The following is an 18684-nucleotide window of genomic DNA, read 5'->3' on the forward strand; positions in this document are numbered from 1 at the left end:
ATGGCAGCTGCCACACGGAAATCTTAAGACTCTCCTCCAAGTGCGGCTATGGAAGTCCACACAGATACCACCCTGGAGAGAGGCTCCAGCTTCCATCTGTGCAAAGACAACTACCCAACAACTGAACAGAAAAAACAGGAGAGCAGGGCAACAGACCAAAACCCTTTGCATCATTCTTTGTAACACCTTCATGCTAGTAATTCCTATTTTTATAGCCTACTATTGCTGGCATATGAAACAATCCAGTCTGCATGCAGGGTGTTAGGGGGTAATGATTTCACTGGCTCTCACAGAAACAAAGCACACATGTGCACACACATAACATCTACCACAAGGCAAAACTGTGTTGCTTTGTTCTGCTACTAATTAAGGTAAACCACAAAAAAAAAATTAAAAAAAAAAAATTAAAAAAAAAAAGGAAACACTTTTTGGTAAATCTGACACGGCCACATTATTTTGTCTATTTAAGTATTCTCAGTTATCAAAAGCATCTGCATAACATGGGCCCTGCCACTTCTCCTCAGAACTACTACAGAGGTTACACAAACCACTTCATTTAGAATTTCAAGTTGATTATTTCCTCAGACTTTTACTTGTAGGACTCCATTATATCCACCATAGGAAACAGGAAAAATGTCTGCATTTCAAACAAAGCTTCCAAGCACTAAATTTAGCAGGAATATGGGACAAAATTCCCAGCCATGCTCCAACTACCAGACCACACATCTGCTAGGTTCAGGTTTGAGTATTACCCACCAAGTAATATTCAAACTAATGACTTCATCAGTTTAGAAGTCATCAACAACTCAGGAAAAGTTACCAGTCTTAATCATGACAGGAAATATCAGAGCGTGATATAACAGTTCTGCCAATTCTCCCCCACAATTCCACTCAGCTTTGTACAGAGAATTAGAACAGAGTGCTTCCTCCCACCTTCATATGCTCACCTCTTGGTACTCCCCCAAGGGAGTCAGGTACTGAAGAATCAGCCTCTGCTCTATGGCAGGAGTCAAGGGGTAAAGTGTGTAATTAGTGCCAATCACCCATGGGGACATTTCTGACCAGCTGCTGTTGGACAGTTCAACAAACATCCGCTCTGGTTCCGAGGTGGAGAAGCCCAGCTTTTGCTTGGCCTTCCGGAAGCCGTCTCTTTCGTGCTGTTTCCCTGATCTGCCTTTTCTCAGTCCCCCATCATCTAGCTTTGTAGCAGAGTTTACTCTGCTACTGGTCTTATGACTTGAATCGAGGTGAAAGGAGATCTCTATATCACCAGAAACTTCTTCTTGCTCTCCATCTACTGTCATCTCCCCATAATCCATATCCACAGCCTCTTCATCGAGGGGCAGCAGAGGATCTGATGGCACTTTCCGAGGACTGGGGCGCTTGTTTTCCTGTTTTGTGGTCATTTCAGTGACCTGCAACTCTCGTAGCCGACGAAGCACCAGAGCCACCTGTTTCAGAAAAGCAGCACTCATGAGAATACACTCCTTGCTTTGGTCATGCATCTCTCCTCAGCCATATTTTTTGTTATCATCATAAAACCCCTCCACAGCACATAGTGCTGAGTATGCTGTGGTGTACATTTGCCCAGAGAATAACTTCAAAGTGACTGAGAGAACTCAAATCCATTTTGCTACAGCAACTCTTCATTCTAAAATATCAGCACCATGTCTCCCATGTGAGAAGGAAGTGGCTGGAAAGCCATTAGGAGCAGATGAGCTAGAGTGGTGCTAACAGAAGCACATACCAGTTTGCAGCATCCTTCCACCATCTCTGCCCAGCCTGAAATGCAAGCAACATTCCCTTTGGAAGCAGCAGCTTTGGTAAATTGCAGTTCCACAAAACCAAAGGTCATGCTTTTACTTTTAATGTTTAGAAGAGAAGTCATAGCTGTCTCCATTTTGACTTACCTTTCATTTTAAAACTCTGCCTGGTGTTAAACCTCTGTAACTATTGCACAATCACAATGTGCAATAGTTACAGATGTAGAGCTTCTGAAAGTTCTTCTTTAAGGAAAGTATGAGTATAAGCCTCATTAACAAGTAAAGTATTTGACTTCTTAGGTTTCCATTGTCATTTTGAATACAACTGCTGTTAACAGAATAATCAGGCTGCATGCTCCAACTCAGGCAGGAAAGGATGGGAACCACGATTCTTACAGACAGTAAAACCACTGTAAGACTCATATTAACCCATGAATGTGAGCTCCCCATAAATAAAAATCATAAAGAGGTAACTGTACTCCACAAAGGGAAAGTGATTGAGAGATCATTACCAATTGGGAGTTCTCATCCCTGTAATTTGCAGCAATGTCCTGGTTTTCCATAGCTCCTCCCAACAGTCCTGTTGCATATGTCCTTAGGGGCTGATCAGCCTCTCGTGCCCACTTAAAGAGATTTTCAACTATGCCTTCCTAGAAGGGAGAAAACAAGAAACCAGTTCTAACAGTTACATTTCATCTTGAACTTCTCAGTCCCAGAGTCACACTGAAAGCATCTATTGGGAAGAATTCTCTCTTATTACAGTAATGACCAGGCTGGATTTCCTACCAAGCATGTAACGAATAAAAATAACAGCAAACAAACAAGCAAACAAAAATCTAAATCTTTATGCTGCATGAAACTATGCCCAGGCATCAGATATCTGGATTTGCACACCTGCAAAAAGTGGCCAAGGTGCTTCCTAGGAAGCAGCAAAACACTACAGGTATGAATTAGTCCAAATGAAAAGCCCAAAGTTCTGGTCAGCTTCACTAATAAAAATCCCCAGCAATTTAGCAAATTTCAAATAAGCTGTGTTGAACTTATATCAAATAAAATGAAATTTGGCTAAATTCAAAACAGACAATTAGAAAGACAACGGTTTAGAATGAAAGATCAATTTGCTTCCTCTAAATTGCCACTGGGTTCAGAAACATCAACAATGATCATGACAGAAATCTTGCACATAATTTGAATTACAGGTACAATACAATAGAACATCAGTGAAAAGTAATAATGAAGAGACACATTTTAACAGGAACTCTCAGCTTACAGATTTTTAGAGTTGCCTGTTATATACTTAAAGACAATTGCATTATTATTTCAATGCACTTACATAATCAAAAAAAGTCTAACTGATGAGCTGTGAAATCCCTTGGTCGCTAGAGGGCCTCTTTGTGACAAGGACAGCACCCTCTTCCCAAAGCCTGCTATGTACAGGAGCCCTAAGTGCCGGAACAGAGCTCTAGATATTCTCAAGTCAAAAGGAAAAAAAGTCCCTCAGTGCAAAGATTAATTTCATTTCAGTTTACAGAGAGCTTTGGTCTCTGGAAATAGCTGTATTCTCCTCAAATGGGGAACTACTGTTTTGGTTTTAAATTGTTTTTTGATCAAGGCTTCCCAGCCTCACCTTTGGACAGATCACAAAGTGCTCAAATCAAATCTTTCACAAAGGGAGCACATTATTTTCTTTTATCATGCTTTAGAATTCATCTGCATATTTCCAATAGTAGAGAAATTAATTTATAATTTTTATATACAGCACTGCCTCATTTCCAAACTTCAGAAAAACTTCAATTCTTACAGATGAAGAAACTGTGGCTTGAGTGAAATTCACTGTCTCCTCACTTTCCACTCTCTGTGCATTCCTTCAGAACAACTCATTTGTCAACATGTGAAGTCTGATTCAGCTGTCCATCACAGCTCCAGATAATGCCCACAAAGCTTGTGGATTTTAGACTGCTTAGTTAAAGTATGACTTGCTTATCACTTAGCTCTAGGAAAGCTATCACTCTGCCAGAGCTGGGGATTACTGGGCAAGTCCTCCATGTTCTATACAGCCTGCGCCATTCACAGGCCTATAAAGTAACAATTCCCAAAACATTACATTAAATTCCAGCTCCTCTGTTTCAGTCAGTCACACCACACTTTAAAAAGCTATGAAATACCCAAGATTTGATTAATTGAACAAGCCAAGAGCAAAAAGCCCCAAACCATTAGTGAGACTGAACAGATTGGCTCTCAGACACAGGATTTCAATATAGCTTTTTACTGGTTTCTCCTTTGGGAAGTCTTGTTGGAGTACAAAATAAAGAAAAGCATAAACCTCAAGCTTTAGTACAGGTGATACCTTTTCCTGAAAGACAACAGCTGTTTCCAGTCCCGGCATGATGTCCAGCAGAAGTCTGCAGGCAGCAGTGTTTAGTGGAGGTTCTCTGCTTGTCATCACATAAGCATTCACTAGCTGGAGAAGATCAGGAACAGCACTGGTTTGAAATTCAGCTCTGACCAAACCCACAGCAGTGAAAGCCTTACGGCTCCCACAGCAGCAAAACAATAAAGTAAGGAATGCCAGTCTAAGCCCTGGATCTCAACATGACCAGCCTTTAGCCTGCTCCCTCAGTGCTTTAGAAGTTGAAACTACTTCTCAGAGAAGCAGAGAGCCTCTGATCTGCTGTTCACTGACTAAATATCTATCTTGAACCGACTTGTAAAGACAAGTCCCTTGAAAAACTGTAACAGTACAAACATTAAAAGATAATGAAAAAAATTAACATAAGAAATTGCACATTTTTAATTGCTCATGTATGTGCTTATCACTTGCAGCTTGTGCAAGCAATCTGTCAGAATCCTTCCAGCAACGTGTACAGATATAGGTGCTTGCAGGCATGCAAAGGTCACAAAATTCTAGCTATTAAGTCATGTTAGAGTTTAGCAAGGCAAGTGGAAGGGCAGACTCTTGCCTCCTGATTCTCTGCCTGAGTCTTCTAGAGTTGACATGCTCTTCTGTTCCTGCAGGCAGCCCAGTAGTTCCAAGCACTCAAAAACAAAGCACTTAATGGTGGAATTAATGTATGCATTTCCATTATAGAATAAATTATGTTTTTGGACTTGTATTAGAGAAGCTCCATTTTCTTTTAAGAGACTGATAAACCTTGAAAACAACTAATTCAGTTGTTGCTACACACATTCCAATAGCTCACAAACTCCCCTTTACTTGAGTCACTTTAACAGTGGCAAAAGAGTTGCTCTTAAACCCGTCTTAAAAACCAGTATTATGGAAAAGAGAATTCTGACACCACTAAAAAAATATTAAACAAGTAACAAGGTCAACCGGCACAGAGAAAATAAAAGCAATAAGGTGCTGTGAGGAACTGACAGAGAAAGTTCTCAGAGTAAACCTACCGCATTCATGAAATCATCATTCTTGAAGAGTATCCTCAGTAAGTGACCAAGCATGCACTCCGGGTCTGCCCGACCTGTGGGACAAACAGGAAAACTCATCTTCCTACCTCAAGATGCCAACATTAATATTGAACTGCTACCTTGAAACTGACCGTGGGATGCTCTAGAGTCAGCACTACAGAGCACAGCTTCCCAGTGCAAAAGCAGTGTCAGACCTCGATCAGCAGTTGGCACATTCAGGCTAAAAGCTGTTTACTTTTGAATATGAGCTACCAGGTAAGCACTGGGCCACAGCTGATGCTGCCATAACAGCTCAGGACACCTTACCTGGGTGTCGGTCATCAAACGGGTCCGGGTCCCCTTTGCGGTACTCTTCAGTCTCCTTCTCAATCAGCTCGGACATTCTGCAGCAGGAACAACACAAAGTGAGCAGAATTCACACTCCTGGAGCACAGCTCCTCACAGCCACAGATATGTCAGAGCACTCCAAACCAGCCCATCAGCTTTCACCCAGTGTTCAGTGCCACCAGAGGATTTCTGACTGTCCACAACGGGGCAGGGGGGGAGAAAAAACACTGGTCTCTACTATCTCATCTCATTTTTAGCTCCAAAATGCACTGAACCCATAGCAACACCCCAGAGATGCACAAACACTGGCACTCTGAAGGGCCAACACCTTTTATTTACTCATGTTAGACTCCTTGTGGTGTTCTAGAACAGAGTGTAGAGAACTAGAGCAAATAAAGGGCTTGAGCAGTACTTCTCACCACCACAGTGTCTTTCTTTTGCAGCAGAGCAAGTCTTGAACAGGTGACTTACTCCTCCTCTCTGTTCAGTCTGTGCAGGGGCAGCTGTTCAAACTGTCTGCAGTGTTTTGTTATTTTGCACATTAAATTTCAATTGTGTTGTAGAATTAAATATAAATATTTAATAATTATTAAATACTTTTATTAAGTGCTGTGTAACCTCTATTCAGTTATCAACTTTTTACCATGCGTCAACTACCACCACGGATAAGACAAGGAGAAACTCAGCCAGCTCCCTGTTCACAGATCTTCAAAATACATTAAATGTTCCTCTGTATCAGAAAAACAAAATTGAGTTGTTTTGGAGCTATGCCTTCCCCTAAACTGAGAAGCAGTCTCAGCAGACATAAGAAATGCTATGCTCTAAGTAGTTTAGAATGACCAGTAAGAGAATTATTATTTTTATTTACACAAAATCAAGAAGAGAAAAAATTATCTCATGGTCAAACAATAAATAATTCCATAGTCATTCACTGTCCTTCTCCACGCAGTGTTAAAGCAGAAACATATGCAATTTGAGGTGAAATAAAGAGCACACAATTCAATTGAAAAAGCATTAGGAAATTAAATCTCATTTCCTTGGTATAAAACATGATTCCTTCCCCTCTACGGAGGTCCAGAGTGGAAGGCAGCACAGTATTTTAAAACAAGGTCTTAATACCTTAGAATAGTTAGCTAGGCAGAGTTTATCACAGGGGAGGGAAAACTGCTGGGAGGCTGCAGTAATCCCTGGAAAAATATTTGTCTTTCACAGAGGATTTCCCTTACAGAACACTGCTGACTTCTACTCCATGCCTGTTACTTTCCAGAAAATACCCAGTGTTCCCAGGCATGACTAGAGGCAAAAATGTACTTAGTCCTGCCTCTGTGAGCTACACTGACTTGCCAGTGTGACAGAGGATGACTCCTGCCAGATTCTAGGAACAGCAAATTAGCTCATTGGGAATGAGCAGAGAACTTGCTTGCTTGCCTTTGATCTGACAATTATCTTTCAACAAACTGTTGATCCTGTGGGGTTCCAATATTTACTTTCATAAGCCTGATTGTGAAAGGATGCAAATTGTGTCCCTTTTTAATAATAGGTGGCACAGCTTGAGCTCTCAAGAAATTCTGGCACAAGCAAGTCACTTAAATTCTCCACTGCCAGCTCCTCATTTTTTTCCATGAGAACTAATAGATTGAGGGATGTCTGCTGACAGAAAACTCAGACAAATGGGGAGCTGGGAAGCAGCACTCTCGCCTTGTCAGGTCTTTTGAGGTGATAATTAGCATTTTGGTGAAGTGCCAGAAAGGACAGACAGCAGCATGGAAAGTGAGCACAACACTCTGGCCAGTGCATCCTGTCTGGGTAGGCAGCCAAACAGCAAGCCAGCTCCCAGTGCTTTCAGGGACAACAACATTATCACAGGCTCAATGAAAGACAAACATGAATCGCTAATTATGGAGGGTTTTGAGACAATTATTCACAATTGCTTGAGCAAAATTAAAAAAAAAAAAAATTAAATGAATAAATAAATCCAAAACTAAAACCACACAAACATTGCCTCTTTGAAATTGATTTTAAAAAAACCATAAAAATCAAGCTTGCTTACAATACCCTTCTTTTAACTAAAACATACAAAGGTGGTTTGTGACTTGACTTAGATAAATCTATCTAGATCAACAGCTTTGTCAATTCTCAATTGAAGCAACAGAGTGTCAAGTAACTACCACAGCTCATTTCTGCCTTCTAACATAGGCACCTGGTATACAGGGCTGTAAGAAAACACAATTCACAAAACCACAGAGCTTTTATTCAAGTTTCAAGATTTCCTTCATTCACTTGGCATTATACTTGTTTTGCAGCCACTTCCAAGTCTGCAGACAAGATGTAGAATTTACACTGAGCCATTTACTTCTAATTTTTTTTTTCTCTTTACAACTGTCTTTGGAAAGTTAGTCAGATCCTCATTTTCACTTGCCACAAACAGCTCACCTTGGGAGCAGGGAAGGGACACGGGTATACAGAAAAGTTTGTCAACTTTGCAAGGCCCTCAGTGATCTAGATGGAACAACAAAGCCATCCTAATCCTGCTTTGTGTCATCACCTGGCATTAATGACCAACTTGAGCCTTTACAGCAGATTGCAACAGCATAAGGTGCTCTAGGATCCCACACCACAATACAGTTGGTTTGTGGAGATGAAATTACAATGTTAAACTGCTGATTTATTCCCTTGATGAAAGAGGCTCCTGGGACACAATAAATTATCTGAGTCCCACAATTTGCCTGATTGGTTGGACATGACTTGCATCCAGTCTATGAAGTAACACTTTTGCAGGATCATTTCAATTTACAACAGTTTTGAAAACCATGTATACTAAATATCTGTTGTTTGCTGATAGGCTTTCTGAGCAATTTCTTCAGTTCATACCTTCTAAAGCTCAAGTGTTTGTAAATCCAGCTTTTTGGAAGTGACAACTCAGCTGTGGTCTGTAACTGCTGCTATTACTGTTGCTGTCCTTGTCCTGTTACTGCACTCTCACCTGTGCTGCCTCAGCGTCACATTCAACAAACCCCCACCCACAAAGGGAAGTTTTCTTCCATTTAACTCACAAGAAGGAAGGAAGTAGAAAAATATCACTCACCAACAAGTATCACCACAGCTCCCTCTGCCCTAAGACCAAACCAATAAGAAGAGCACTGCCCTGCCTCAGGACATTGGCCCATGGAAGCTCTAGTTGGCGAGCATTCCTCAGGAGCATCTCTACCAGCAAACTCTAAATATCTACATAGCTAAAACTCTCTCCTACAAACATGGATCTCATTGATAACTGAAGCACTGTAAATCTAACTTCTGATATTAACTTCTGGCCAAATACCCATGCTACCTTAAATAAATCTACTATCTCTACTAAAGCAAAAATACCCGAGCCTTCACCACTCATAACCATTCTGCCTGCTGCACAGAAACCTTGAGAATCAACAAAGTTATCAGACTTGTCTGAGCATAAATAATATAGGGAGCTCCAGGAGCTGAGTGGGAGCAAGAAGTGCCAGACTGCTATAAGCACAAAAAAATACATGTTTTGTTCAAATGTCTTTAAATTTCTTAGAATACAGTAAATTTCTGGTTATGCCTACAAGAAGAAGCCTTGAAATAGCACACTTCTTTCAGACAATACACAAAGATACACCAAAACCTGCCTCATGATTTTCAAGAGCCCCAGTAGTTTTTAAGTGTTAAGGGTTGGCTTCCTGTTGCTCATCTCCTCCTCCTATGCTGCTATTTTTAAAGTGCAGTAAGAACAGCAAAGAAGTTGTGCCCAGTGGGTGAGGCACAACACAGACCTGAGCAAAGAAGCTCCACCAGATTCCTGTTACTTCCACCCAGTGCCAGCTCCAGCTCTGTGCACTGACTTGTCTGACCCAACAAGGCAGAAGAGACACCTGGACTGCTCCTGAACTGCAGAGCAGTTGAGTCCTGCACACATGAAGCAGGCCATGGATCTGCCAGGAGAGCTGTGAGGAATTGGGGGAATTTCTGCAAATCTCCCCTTAAAGCAGGAGTAATGTCAGTCTACCCAAATTAAGCCTGGCTTGGGAAAAAACAAATGCAACTGATCATTCAAACCTTTCTTTTGTACTAGATACTGTCTTATAGTTAATGGTGTTAAGCTCCAAATAATTTACTGGTCCAGGGAATTTTTCTCACAATATCAATGCCAGTTGACCATCACACAGCTTAAAAAAACCCTGATTTTAAAATCAGGTTTTAAAATTTCACTTTAAACATGCCCTATGAGTTTCACTAATACCTTCTCAATATAGCTCCTCCTACTCATCCTACTCTCACTCTTTCATTTAATCTGATCAATGTCACTGCAATCCAAAACCCCTCAACACCTTGCTTGCCATCTCCATGAATGTTTATAAGCTTCAAGTGAAGATACCGAAGTTATTTCAAACATTTAATGATGCTCCTGACTTCTATGATTTCAGAGAATCAAATTCATGTTTTAGAGACAGTGTAAGACGTCTTTGTAATATAAACTTCTTATTAAAAGTTTTTATTTAAATACCACACTAACACTTCATTTTCCAGATAAAGAAAATTAATAACAGGTTATCAAGTATGTGAACATCTCAAGAAAGCACATGATAAAAGCTGCTGCCATGTAACTTCAGCTATTCAGCTTTAGGGATTTGCTTAGTAGATCTTACCTGGTGAGAATAGGGACCATGTCTTGCCCGCTGCCATGTTCTTTCTCCCATTGCTCAAGCAAAGTAGTGAGCTCAGCCTTGGAGTCCACATGCCCAGACCCTGAAGTCATGGCTTAGCCTAAGGCAGAGGTAACAACCAGGAAAAAAAAGGCATAAAAATGAACAAGAAATCCCACTCTTTTACTGTATTCTTTGAAACAATCTAAATAAAATATTACAAGTAATTTGAAAGAGGCAAATAATACTCAGCAAAAAGGAGCGAGAAGATAAAGTGACAGAACAGTGCTTTCAAATGTGAAAGTTTCTTTCTGGTCCTTCGCCTGCAGACTAAAGAACATGTGCATCTCTGACACAAGTCCTGACTGGTGCTTCCCAGCCCTGACCAGGCTGGTTGGAATGCACAGCTCACCACAGCTGTGTTCACTGCCTGAGCCTTTTAAAAGATCTACCTCAACTCCAGGAGCAGACCCGAGTTACCCTTTGTGGTGATTTACTCAAGAACCAACCCAGCCAGGGCAGCAAGACTGTGATCAGTGTCCTTATCCCAGTTTAATGCCCTGCAGCCAGCGGTGGAGGTGCCAACCAACTCCTCGGGCCCACAGTGCTGAGGAGCAGAGGCAGCCCCTGAGCGCTGCGGGCAGTGGGAGCAGCCCCAGGACAGCCGTGGTGGCAAAGGGCCGGGCACCGCTCCTTCAGGGCTCCCAAGAACAGCCAGTGGCTCCCGCAGGAAGGAAGGATGATCACAGGAGGGAACACTGCAGCAATTACTTCAGATTTATCAGCTTTTACTTGCATGACAACAGCTGACAGAAGATTTATCTTCCCATCCTCAAAAGTGAGAAACTCCTACAGCATTGAGTGACTTGTTGAAGTATCATTTAATGAGGGGAACTATCACTGTAGGTTCTGTTTAAGCCTTTAAATTTCCAGGTGTCAGCTTTTGTCGATCTGATAAAAACCTACTAGAAATATTAACAGCTTAAACTAGAACAAAATCTGTCTCAAGATACTGCCATGCCCCTAGTTTCCAACCTGACAGACTGTGATTGCTGTGAAGAGTTGCAATTTCTGGAGGAAGGAATGCCCAAAGCAAATTTATAAACTGACTTTGTATTGGAGGTAGGGGAGAGTACACAAAGCAAAACAGATTTCTTCACATCCAAAAACACACAAAGATTTTCAGCATTTCATTAGCCATAACATAGCCAATATCCATCTGTCATGAGATTAAATACCCATTTGTCATAACTGACCCAGAGAAAGAAGTTTTCAAACCAGTGTAAAATACAGAAGTGTTTAAGACAGTGGCATACACATCAACTCCTGAAATACATGTTCAGGCGTCAGTCAAATGACAGACTCTAAAGGCAGCAATAGCATAGATAACACATGCATTTATAACCCAAGTTGTCTCTGAAAAACATCACCATAATTTAACTGTGTGCTGGACACCTCCAATTGGTTTAAAACTTCTCCTCACTCAGGGAATGGATGAACAATCCTACAGTTCTACCTCTTGTCTCATAGGTGCTTCTGAATTTAATGTACTGTGACTGGTTGGTTAAATGGGAAACATGAAGTTAAGAACACTGGCTGAAGATTAAACTGGCAGAAACTGCAGAAAAGTCATCACCCAAAGACTATGAAAAGATAAACCTGTGACTACAAGAACACTGTTCTGTTAAGTACTATATGAAGTGGGCATATGCTAACAAAAAAAAAACTACCTAAGCATGAAGAAAGATGATGTTTCCTAATTCACAAGTAATTATGATTTTATCTAGGGCACTCATTATTCATTCATTCATTTCAGAACTACATCAGGAAATTCAATGCAAATGCATAAATTGCTTAGGAAGAAAAACTACCTAGATGCAGGCAAAAACATAATGAGATTGTACACACACACTCCCAAAACACCTTCAAAAATAAAAACTACTCTAAGCTCATAAAGCTCCATTTCCTTTTTCATTAACTGAACACCACGTGCCAGCAGCTCTTCAGAGCTTTTAAATATCACAGAAAAACATTCAGACAAATCCACTCTGGGCCTCAGAACATAAGTGCTGTAACAGAATCCACATTCAGCATTTCAGACACCCCCACCTTTATTCTGTACTCAAGGGATACAGCAAAAAGGGCCCTGTGACCTCAGAGCTTCTACAGGACCTGTGCAGGCTCTCCTGCAATCTGGAAAACAATTTACTTCCTCTAATAACCCTTAACTGTTCCTCCTGGAAGATAGAAAAGGTCCAGCAATATCTACAACAGGTCAATGAAGTCCCAGCCAGGAAGACCACAGACCTGCTCACTGTCCTCTGGGACACCTTGTGCTATACCAAAATCAAGTGAAAAATCCCAGCTACCCCTAAAACCTGGAGTATTGCTTCAACAAAGATCATTATTGGTCTAAATAACTGGTGCTGACAGAGAGCTGTTTTCCTGAAATGAAGTTATAACATAGAAATGCCACCCTTTCTACTGGGACACGGCAGTGACAGTGTCTTGCCAAAGTATCTCCTGCCTTCCACAGGCTTGGCTTAAGACTTCCAATCTATTCAAATAAATACAATTATTTTAGATGGCACCACAGAAACTCCTACTGTGCTCACTTTTTTCAAGAATTCCATTTTAAATCAAAGTGAAGAGCTCTGCAGAAAAGACAAGAACATAAATGCTATGAACTAAACCTGTAACTGTCAGCAACACACCTGGCCTGATGGAGAGGAAACCTGGGAGAACAGCTCTGACTTTCACTATTTGCCTTGAACAAGTTAGTGAAAAAAATCCATCTTAAATTGCTCTCCAAGAACCAGCAAAACAGATCAGATTGAAATTCAGGAGGGGGAGGGGGCAGGGGGGATGTAATTTTTTTCTCTTAATAAGTTTTGAAAATCACAGCCTACTACAGATTTCAGTTTGAACACCTAATAAGCTAAACAATGGGATTTTCTCCCAAACAAGTGCCACAATGTATTTAGAATCACTATTAACAACACATAAAGCAGTTACTCAAAGGATTTGACTTTGAAAGACAAATATTTGCAGTCTCAACTACCACGGTGGCCACTGCCACTGAAAACCCACGTGTGGCTGTTGCAGCCCACCGTGCTTGGTGCACATGGTATTGCTTTAATGCCAAACACTACCTGCTACTGCTGTGCCACAGCGAAGGCTTTATGGGCATTGCACTCTTCTGAGCTTAGCTCGAAGAATGTGACATAAAAGGGAAACCCAAAGAGTACTGAGACACAGATTCCTCAAGGTACTCTCATGTTTTTGAAACCTCAGACACTTCAGTGCTTGAGTCACCTTAGTGAGACACCTCTGAACAGTGAGGAAATAAAATTCCAGTGACCTCTAAGCACAAACCTTGATTGAGAGCCTGGAACAGCTGGAGCAATTCAGCTCCACCCTTCTGTCCACTGGAGCCTCACAGCAACTGCAACACCACTACAGCTCACTCCCTGACTGATGCTCAGGGAAAGCATCAGCAGGTTCTGAACACACTGACTTCCCACAGAAAAACATTTTACAGCATGAAACCTCTAAGTGAATAGAAATATACTTGTAAAGTCTGAAAACCAACAGTTTGGTTATTTGGGAAATTACACAAAAGGCCTAACTTAGCAATTTAAATGCAAAATCAATGAGCTACATAATAAAACCAAAAATTATATCTCAAGGAAAAAAAAATCTCCTGAAAACCACCATTTTGATTAACTTTGTAGGAAGATTACACATCTAAACTAATGTGCACATTAAATTAATGGGCAGAAATTACATGAAGATTTCTAATTCCACATGCATAGGGACAACTCAAATTCTAATAACTGCACTTTGGACCAGCTTAAATAGTCCAAACTTGATTCTAAGTATGGCTGAGGACAAAATGTAGGGAAGACTAATGTAAAAATGCAACACCACTAACGAGTTGGAATCTAATTAATTATCCAGCAAAGCTGAGCAGTACATTTGTAGGTTCTTTCATACTAATGCTTTAACACAAAGAATTCCTTACTTTAAGAAAAAATAAAATTCTCCCTCACATCACATCCCTCTTTAAAGAGATGAGGCATCTGACAGCTATTTGTCTAAACCTGTTGAGCCTGAAATAACCACGTGGAAGTTAAAGTATCACAAACTGTCAACACTGAAGTTCACTTGAGGAAATAAAATACCACCAAGTAAGAAAAGCCTCACAATCTCTGGAGCAGAAAAACGTGGTTTGGTGTGTCCTACACTGAGGGAAGTCTACGTTTGTTCAACTTCTTCTTTAACAGAGCTCCAAATTGGCTGTTATACTGCATATATCCCTATTGTTGATTTTAAGTATTTGTTTAAAAACTCGGTTGTTGAGGGTGTGGGTTTTTTTTTTTTTTTTTTTATTAAGGCATTTTAAGGACAGGGAAAACCACAAGGTTATTCAGTTTCCTGGAATTTCTCCTTTTACAAAACAAACCTAGAACTACGTTCTGATCTAGCAAGACAAGCCCAAAAAAACAGGAACAAACTTCTGCTGTCTACAAAATACGGAAAAAAAAAAAAAAAAAAAAAAAAAAAAAGCCCCGCTCTGTTTCAACATCAATTCCCCTTCGCGCGGCTGCAAGGGGAAACACGCGGGCCGCGCCTCGCGGGGGGGCCGGTGACAGCTCCCGCGGGGTCCCTCCCGCACTGCCCGCCGCGGCGGGACGCACGGGCGGCCCCAACGTTTAGAGATCGGCAGAGACCAGAGCGGGGCAGCGAGGAGCCAGAGAGCGTCCCGCCCGAGCGGGCCCGGCGCAGGAGGAAGAGCCCGGCGCAGGGGGCGGGCCGGGCGGGGCGGCGCAGGCCCGGTCCCGCCGGGGGGGACGGGACGGGCCGGGGGGGGACAGGACGGGCCGGGCCAGGCCAGGTCAGGTCAGGCCGGGCTCGCCGGGCCCCCCGCCCCGAGGGCGCCCCCTAGCGCGGGGGCGGACCCGCAGCCGACCCCGCGCCCCTGAGGCGCCCCCCTCCCCCACCCCGCGCCGCTGCCCCTGCCCGGAGCGGAGGCCGCGGCCGCCAACCGGCCCGGCCCAGCCCGGCCCGGCGAGGCTCCGGGGAAGCGGCGGCGGCGGCGCGTCCCGCCCACCCCGACCCCGGTACCTGCGCGCTGCCCCGCGGTGCCGCCGCCGCCGCCCCCGGCCCCTGCTGCCGGCCCCGCGCACCCCGCGGCGGCCGCGATCGCTGTGGAGGGCGCACACTTTTTTGCGTCACCGCGCTGCGTCACGGCGAGAGCGTCACGGCCGTGAGGGAGAGGGGCGGAGGCCACGCTCTCGGCCGGCCTGCCGGGAAAGGAAGTTCGCGCGGGGCGCATGCGCCCCTCTGGGAGAGGCCGCCGCCGGGGATACTGGGAGCTGTAGTTCCCGGTGGGCGCCGCCATTGCCCAGCGCCGTGGCTCCGGGCGGAGGGGTCGGTGCTCTACCGGGCGCTCCAGAGAGAGGGGCGAGGCTGTTGGCTCCGCGGCCCGGCGTGACACGGAGCAGCCACCGAGCAGCAGCTGTCGGCCCCGATACCTGCGTGTCGGGCCCGATAGCGGCGTGTTTCTGGGCACGCCGCCATCCGCCCTCCAGCCCCACGGCGGGACCATCACCGGCTGCGGCTGCTCCTCCTTTCTCGAGGCAGAACGTTGTTGGCTGTGTTGTTCACCTCCAGCTGGACAGCGGGGTGTTTCAGAGGGAGGGTAGCTTGCAGGAGAGCTCGGATGCCGAGCGCTCCTGCTCCAGAGTGATTCCTCTTCTTATTTCCAGCGCAGGAAGGAACATCGTCCTGCTTCTTCACACTTAAACGAGGGCTGATTTTGGCAGCCGTAGTTAAACCCCACTGCGGAACCGAACACACACTTCCACCACTGCTCTGGACCATAACAAAGGAGGAAGAGGCGACTCGGGCTCTCCTGGTGTCTCAGGAAAACTCCTCTTCCCACGTTCCCACCCTTCCTACAGCTGCTCATGATGAGCTCCAGAGAGCCTATCCACTTCCCAGTCCTTCCCTCTATCACTGCAGAAGTTCTGCACCTGCCTGCGATGAGAGTCTGTGTGCAAAGAAACCCTTCAGCACTGTATGGCCCCATCCCTGTGTGCCTTCCACATGCAAGTCTTCTGTTCCTCTGGGATTGCTTGTCTTTGTTGGTTCCACAGTGGGAATATCCCCAGTCCCGTGTGCTTTTACACGGGTAATGAACTGTTACTCTGCACGGTCCCTTGCCTCGCTCTATCAGGTTACCCATGGAGAAGGTCCACGTGCTCTCAGCGACGTGACCATTGCTGAGGGGAAGGAAGATCTGGAAAAGCACACTGCTCACCCAGGCCCTCGTGGCTGGTTGGAGCATCAAAAGTATCAGACCTGCCTGCAGCGTTACTATCCAGGGAAGATCATCACATCCACAGCTGTACTTTCTTTCCCCGCCCCTGCAAGGCACCTGGGAGCCTCGAGGCAGCCGTGGGGCTGTTCAGGAGGAGCTGCAAAGGTCAGCATTCCCACCCCTCAACCCCATGTTCAAAGGGCTGAGAGCAAAATTAGAATTTCCAGTTCCTGCCATATCTATGGTGCACTGGAGAAAGGGTCTCTTCTCAGAGAAATTGGCATTCACTTCCCAGCTCACCTGAGCTAGTGAGGAGATTTGGAGCCTGCTGCTCATTGCCAGAGCCTGGCACGTTGCTGGCACAGGGCACAGCTTGCAGTCACCCCCTGGTTCTGCCACAGCCTTCTCTACAAACTGCCTGAAATGCTCAGGCCTCCAGCTCCTGCATTTCCACACCTCAAAGATATTTGGGAAGGATTCAGTCCAACATTCTTGTTTCCCACAGGGTAGGTGGGAATCCTGCTGGCTCACCTGTCAGGAACAAGACAGCATGAAAGCTGAAATCCCAGTTTATGCTGCTGTGCTCTAGTAATTGCCCAGGTACTGGCAGAAGCCTTTCTCATAGAAGAATAAATATGAATTTAAAAATTAATAAATAAGGGGAAAGAGGGTCCTCCCTCTCAAGGAAAAGCTTCATAAGCACTATTCCTATCTAAGATGCCCCATATTGTCCACATTAATCCACTTTCTTGCGCTGCAACAGCATAAATCCCTGCCCTGGGCAGTGTTTGCACAGGTAGGGATTCTGCTACGACACTTGCAACATTTGACTGTCAGTCTTGATTAACTCCAGGATAATGAGTGTGACAGTGGGAATCCTGCAGCACTGGATGCAGTGAGTAAGCCCCCACCCTGACAACAACACTTCACCTTAATGATGCAATTGAAGGGAAAAAAGCCACAAAACAAATGCAAAATGTGACCGTGGATTGCAGAGCAATAAAAACGAGAGGCCAGCAGTGAGCTGGCACCTCTTGCCCTGTGGGATCTTGTAGCTGAGAGAGAGGCCTGTGGTCTGCAAGGAAGGGAAGGTTCAGCTCCGCCAGAACATATTCCACAGGATGGCAAACTGATAGTAACAATGACTTATGGCTGGATCACAATTTGAGGTTCCTTGAACAAAATAACCACTTCTTCCCATTACTGTCACATCCCAGATCATCTCCACAATACTGTGGTTTACCAGGAGTGGGTAAATTCAGGTCTAAATAACTGGCCTTCATGGGGCCCTTCATGAGGCCTAGACTTAAGGAGAATTAGCTGTGGGATCAGAGGGGAAACAGCACTGTGGGAGAAGCCAGGAAGACAAAAACTGTGTTTCCAAAGGATGCCTTGAGTACAGCTAGGGATGGAAAATTGTCCAGGATGCTTCACCTCTCACAGCTGCTGGCAAAGGCAGAGAGCCCCAGACCCAGGCTCCAGGCTGCAGCTTCACCTTCTGCCTGAACAGACCTTCACTCTTGAGAATGAGAAGAAGGTAATTATCAAAAAAATCACAACATTCAGAGACGCCTCGCCACAGCTGCCCTACAAGGAGAGGACGGATTCTTTAGGCTTTTAGGAGTGTTAATTGCTCACCTTGACCTCCAACACAGATCTACAGTGATTAAGTTTGTTGACTTCCTACACTTAACCTTTCATTAATTGTCCCATCCTCTTGTGGGACTCAGTTTGCTTGTCACCGTGTTTCTCCCTGCGACTGAGCTCCTGTTGAACGACAGCTGTGACAGTGGTTACTGACCCAGCAGTACCAGCCTCTGCAGCACAATTCTGCTGCGTGACTCGTAGCAGGTGAGCAGTGAGCCCAGAATAGAGTTCAGTCCCTTCCCAGCGCTCTGTACCACTCTGCAGCTGCAACTGCACCCAGCACCCGGCTGGATTTCCCAGCAGCATCCAGGGAAGGGTACAATGCCGGGACTTGAGCCTTTGGGAGGGTCTGAACCTGCCCTGCTCAGCTGCCTGTAAACTGACGGGTGTTTCTTTGCAACGCCCATGCCCCGGGGGACTGCAGAAGCGGGTGGGAGGTCAGACGTCTGGGGAGCTGCGCCTGGGAGCAGAGCTCATCTGCCAGGGCAGCAGAGGAGGCCAGCGGGCTGTGCCGAGTCCCCCTTCCGCCCTGCCAGTCTCC

General features: G+C 44.6%; 1 protein-coding gene across 3 annotated transcripts in view; it reads right to left on the bottom strand.

The window, feature by feature from the left end:
• Window positions 1–18684, bottom strand: part of DCAF1 (DDB1 and CUL4 associated factor 1) — a 65605-nt gene that overhangs the window by 32364 nt on the left and 14557 nt on the right. For 2 of the 3 annotated variants that reach the window (XM_053989419.1, XM_053989418.1), the window contains exons 3-9: window positions 15299–18015; window positions 10175–10292; window positions 5493–5569; window positions 5166–5239; window positions 4111–4224; window positions 2276–2413; window positions 948–1451 (exon numbers count right to left, since the gene is read on the bottom strand). In XM_053989419.1, coding sequence (XP_053845394.1) covers window positions 948–1451; window positions 2276–2413; window positions 4111–4224; window positions 5166–5239; window positions 5493–5569; window positions 10175–10284 — 1017 coding nt within the window. In that variant the 5' untranslated portion in view covers window positions 10285–10292; window positions 15299–18015. Of the gene's footprint in view, window positions 1–947; window positions 1452–2275; window positions 2414–4110; window positions 4225–5165; window positions 5240–5492; window positions 5570–10174; window positions 10293–15298; window positions 18016–18684 lie in introns of those variants that run through there. The other variant, XM_053989421.1, reaches the window with a different exon arrangement.

Source organism: Vidua macroura, chromosome 13 (genome assembly GCF_024509145.1).
Source record: "Vidua macroura isolate BioBank_ID:100142 chromosome 13, ASM2450914v1, whole genome shotgun sequence".
NCBI lineage: Eukaryota > Metazoa > Chordata > Aves > Passeriformes > Viduidae > Vidua > Vidua macroura.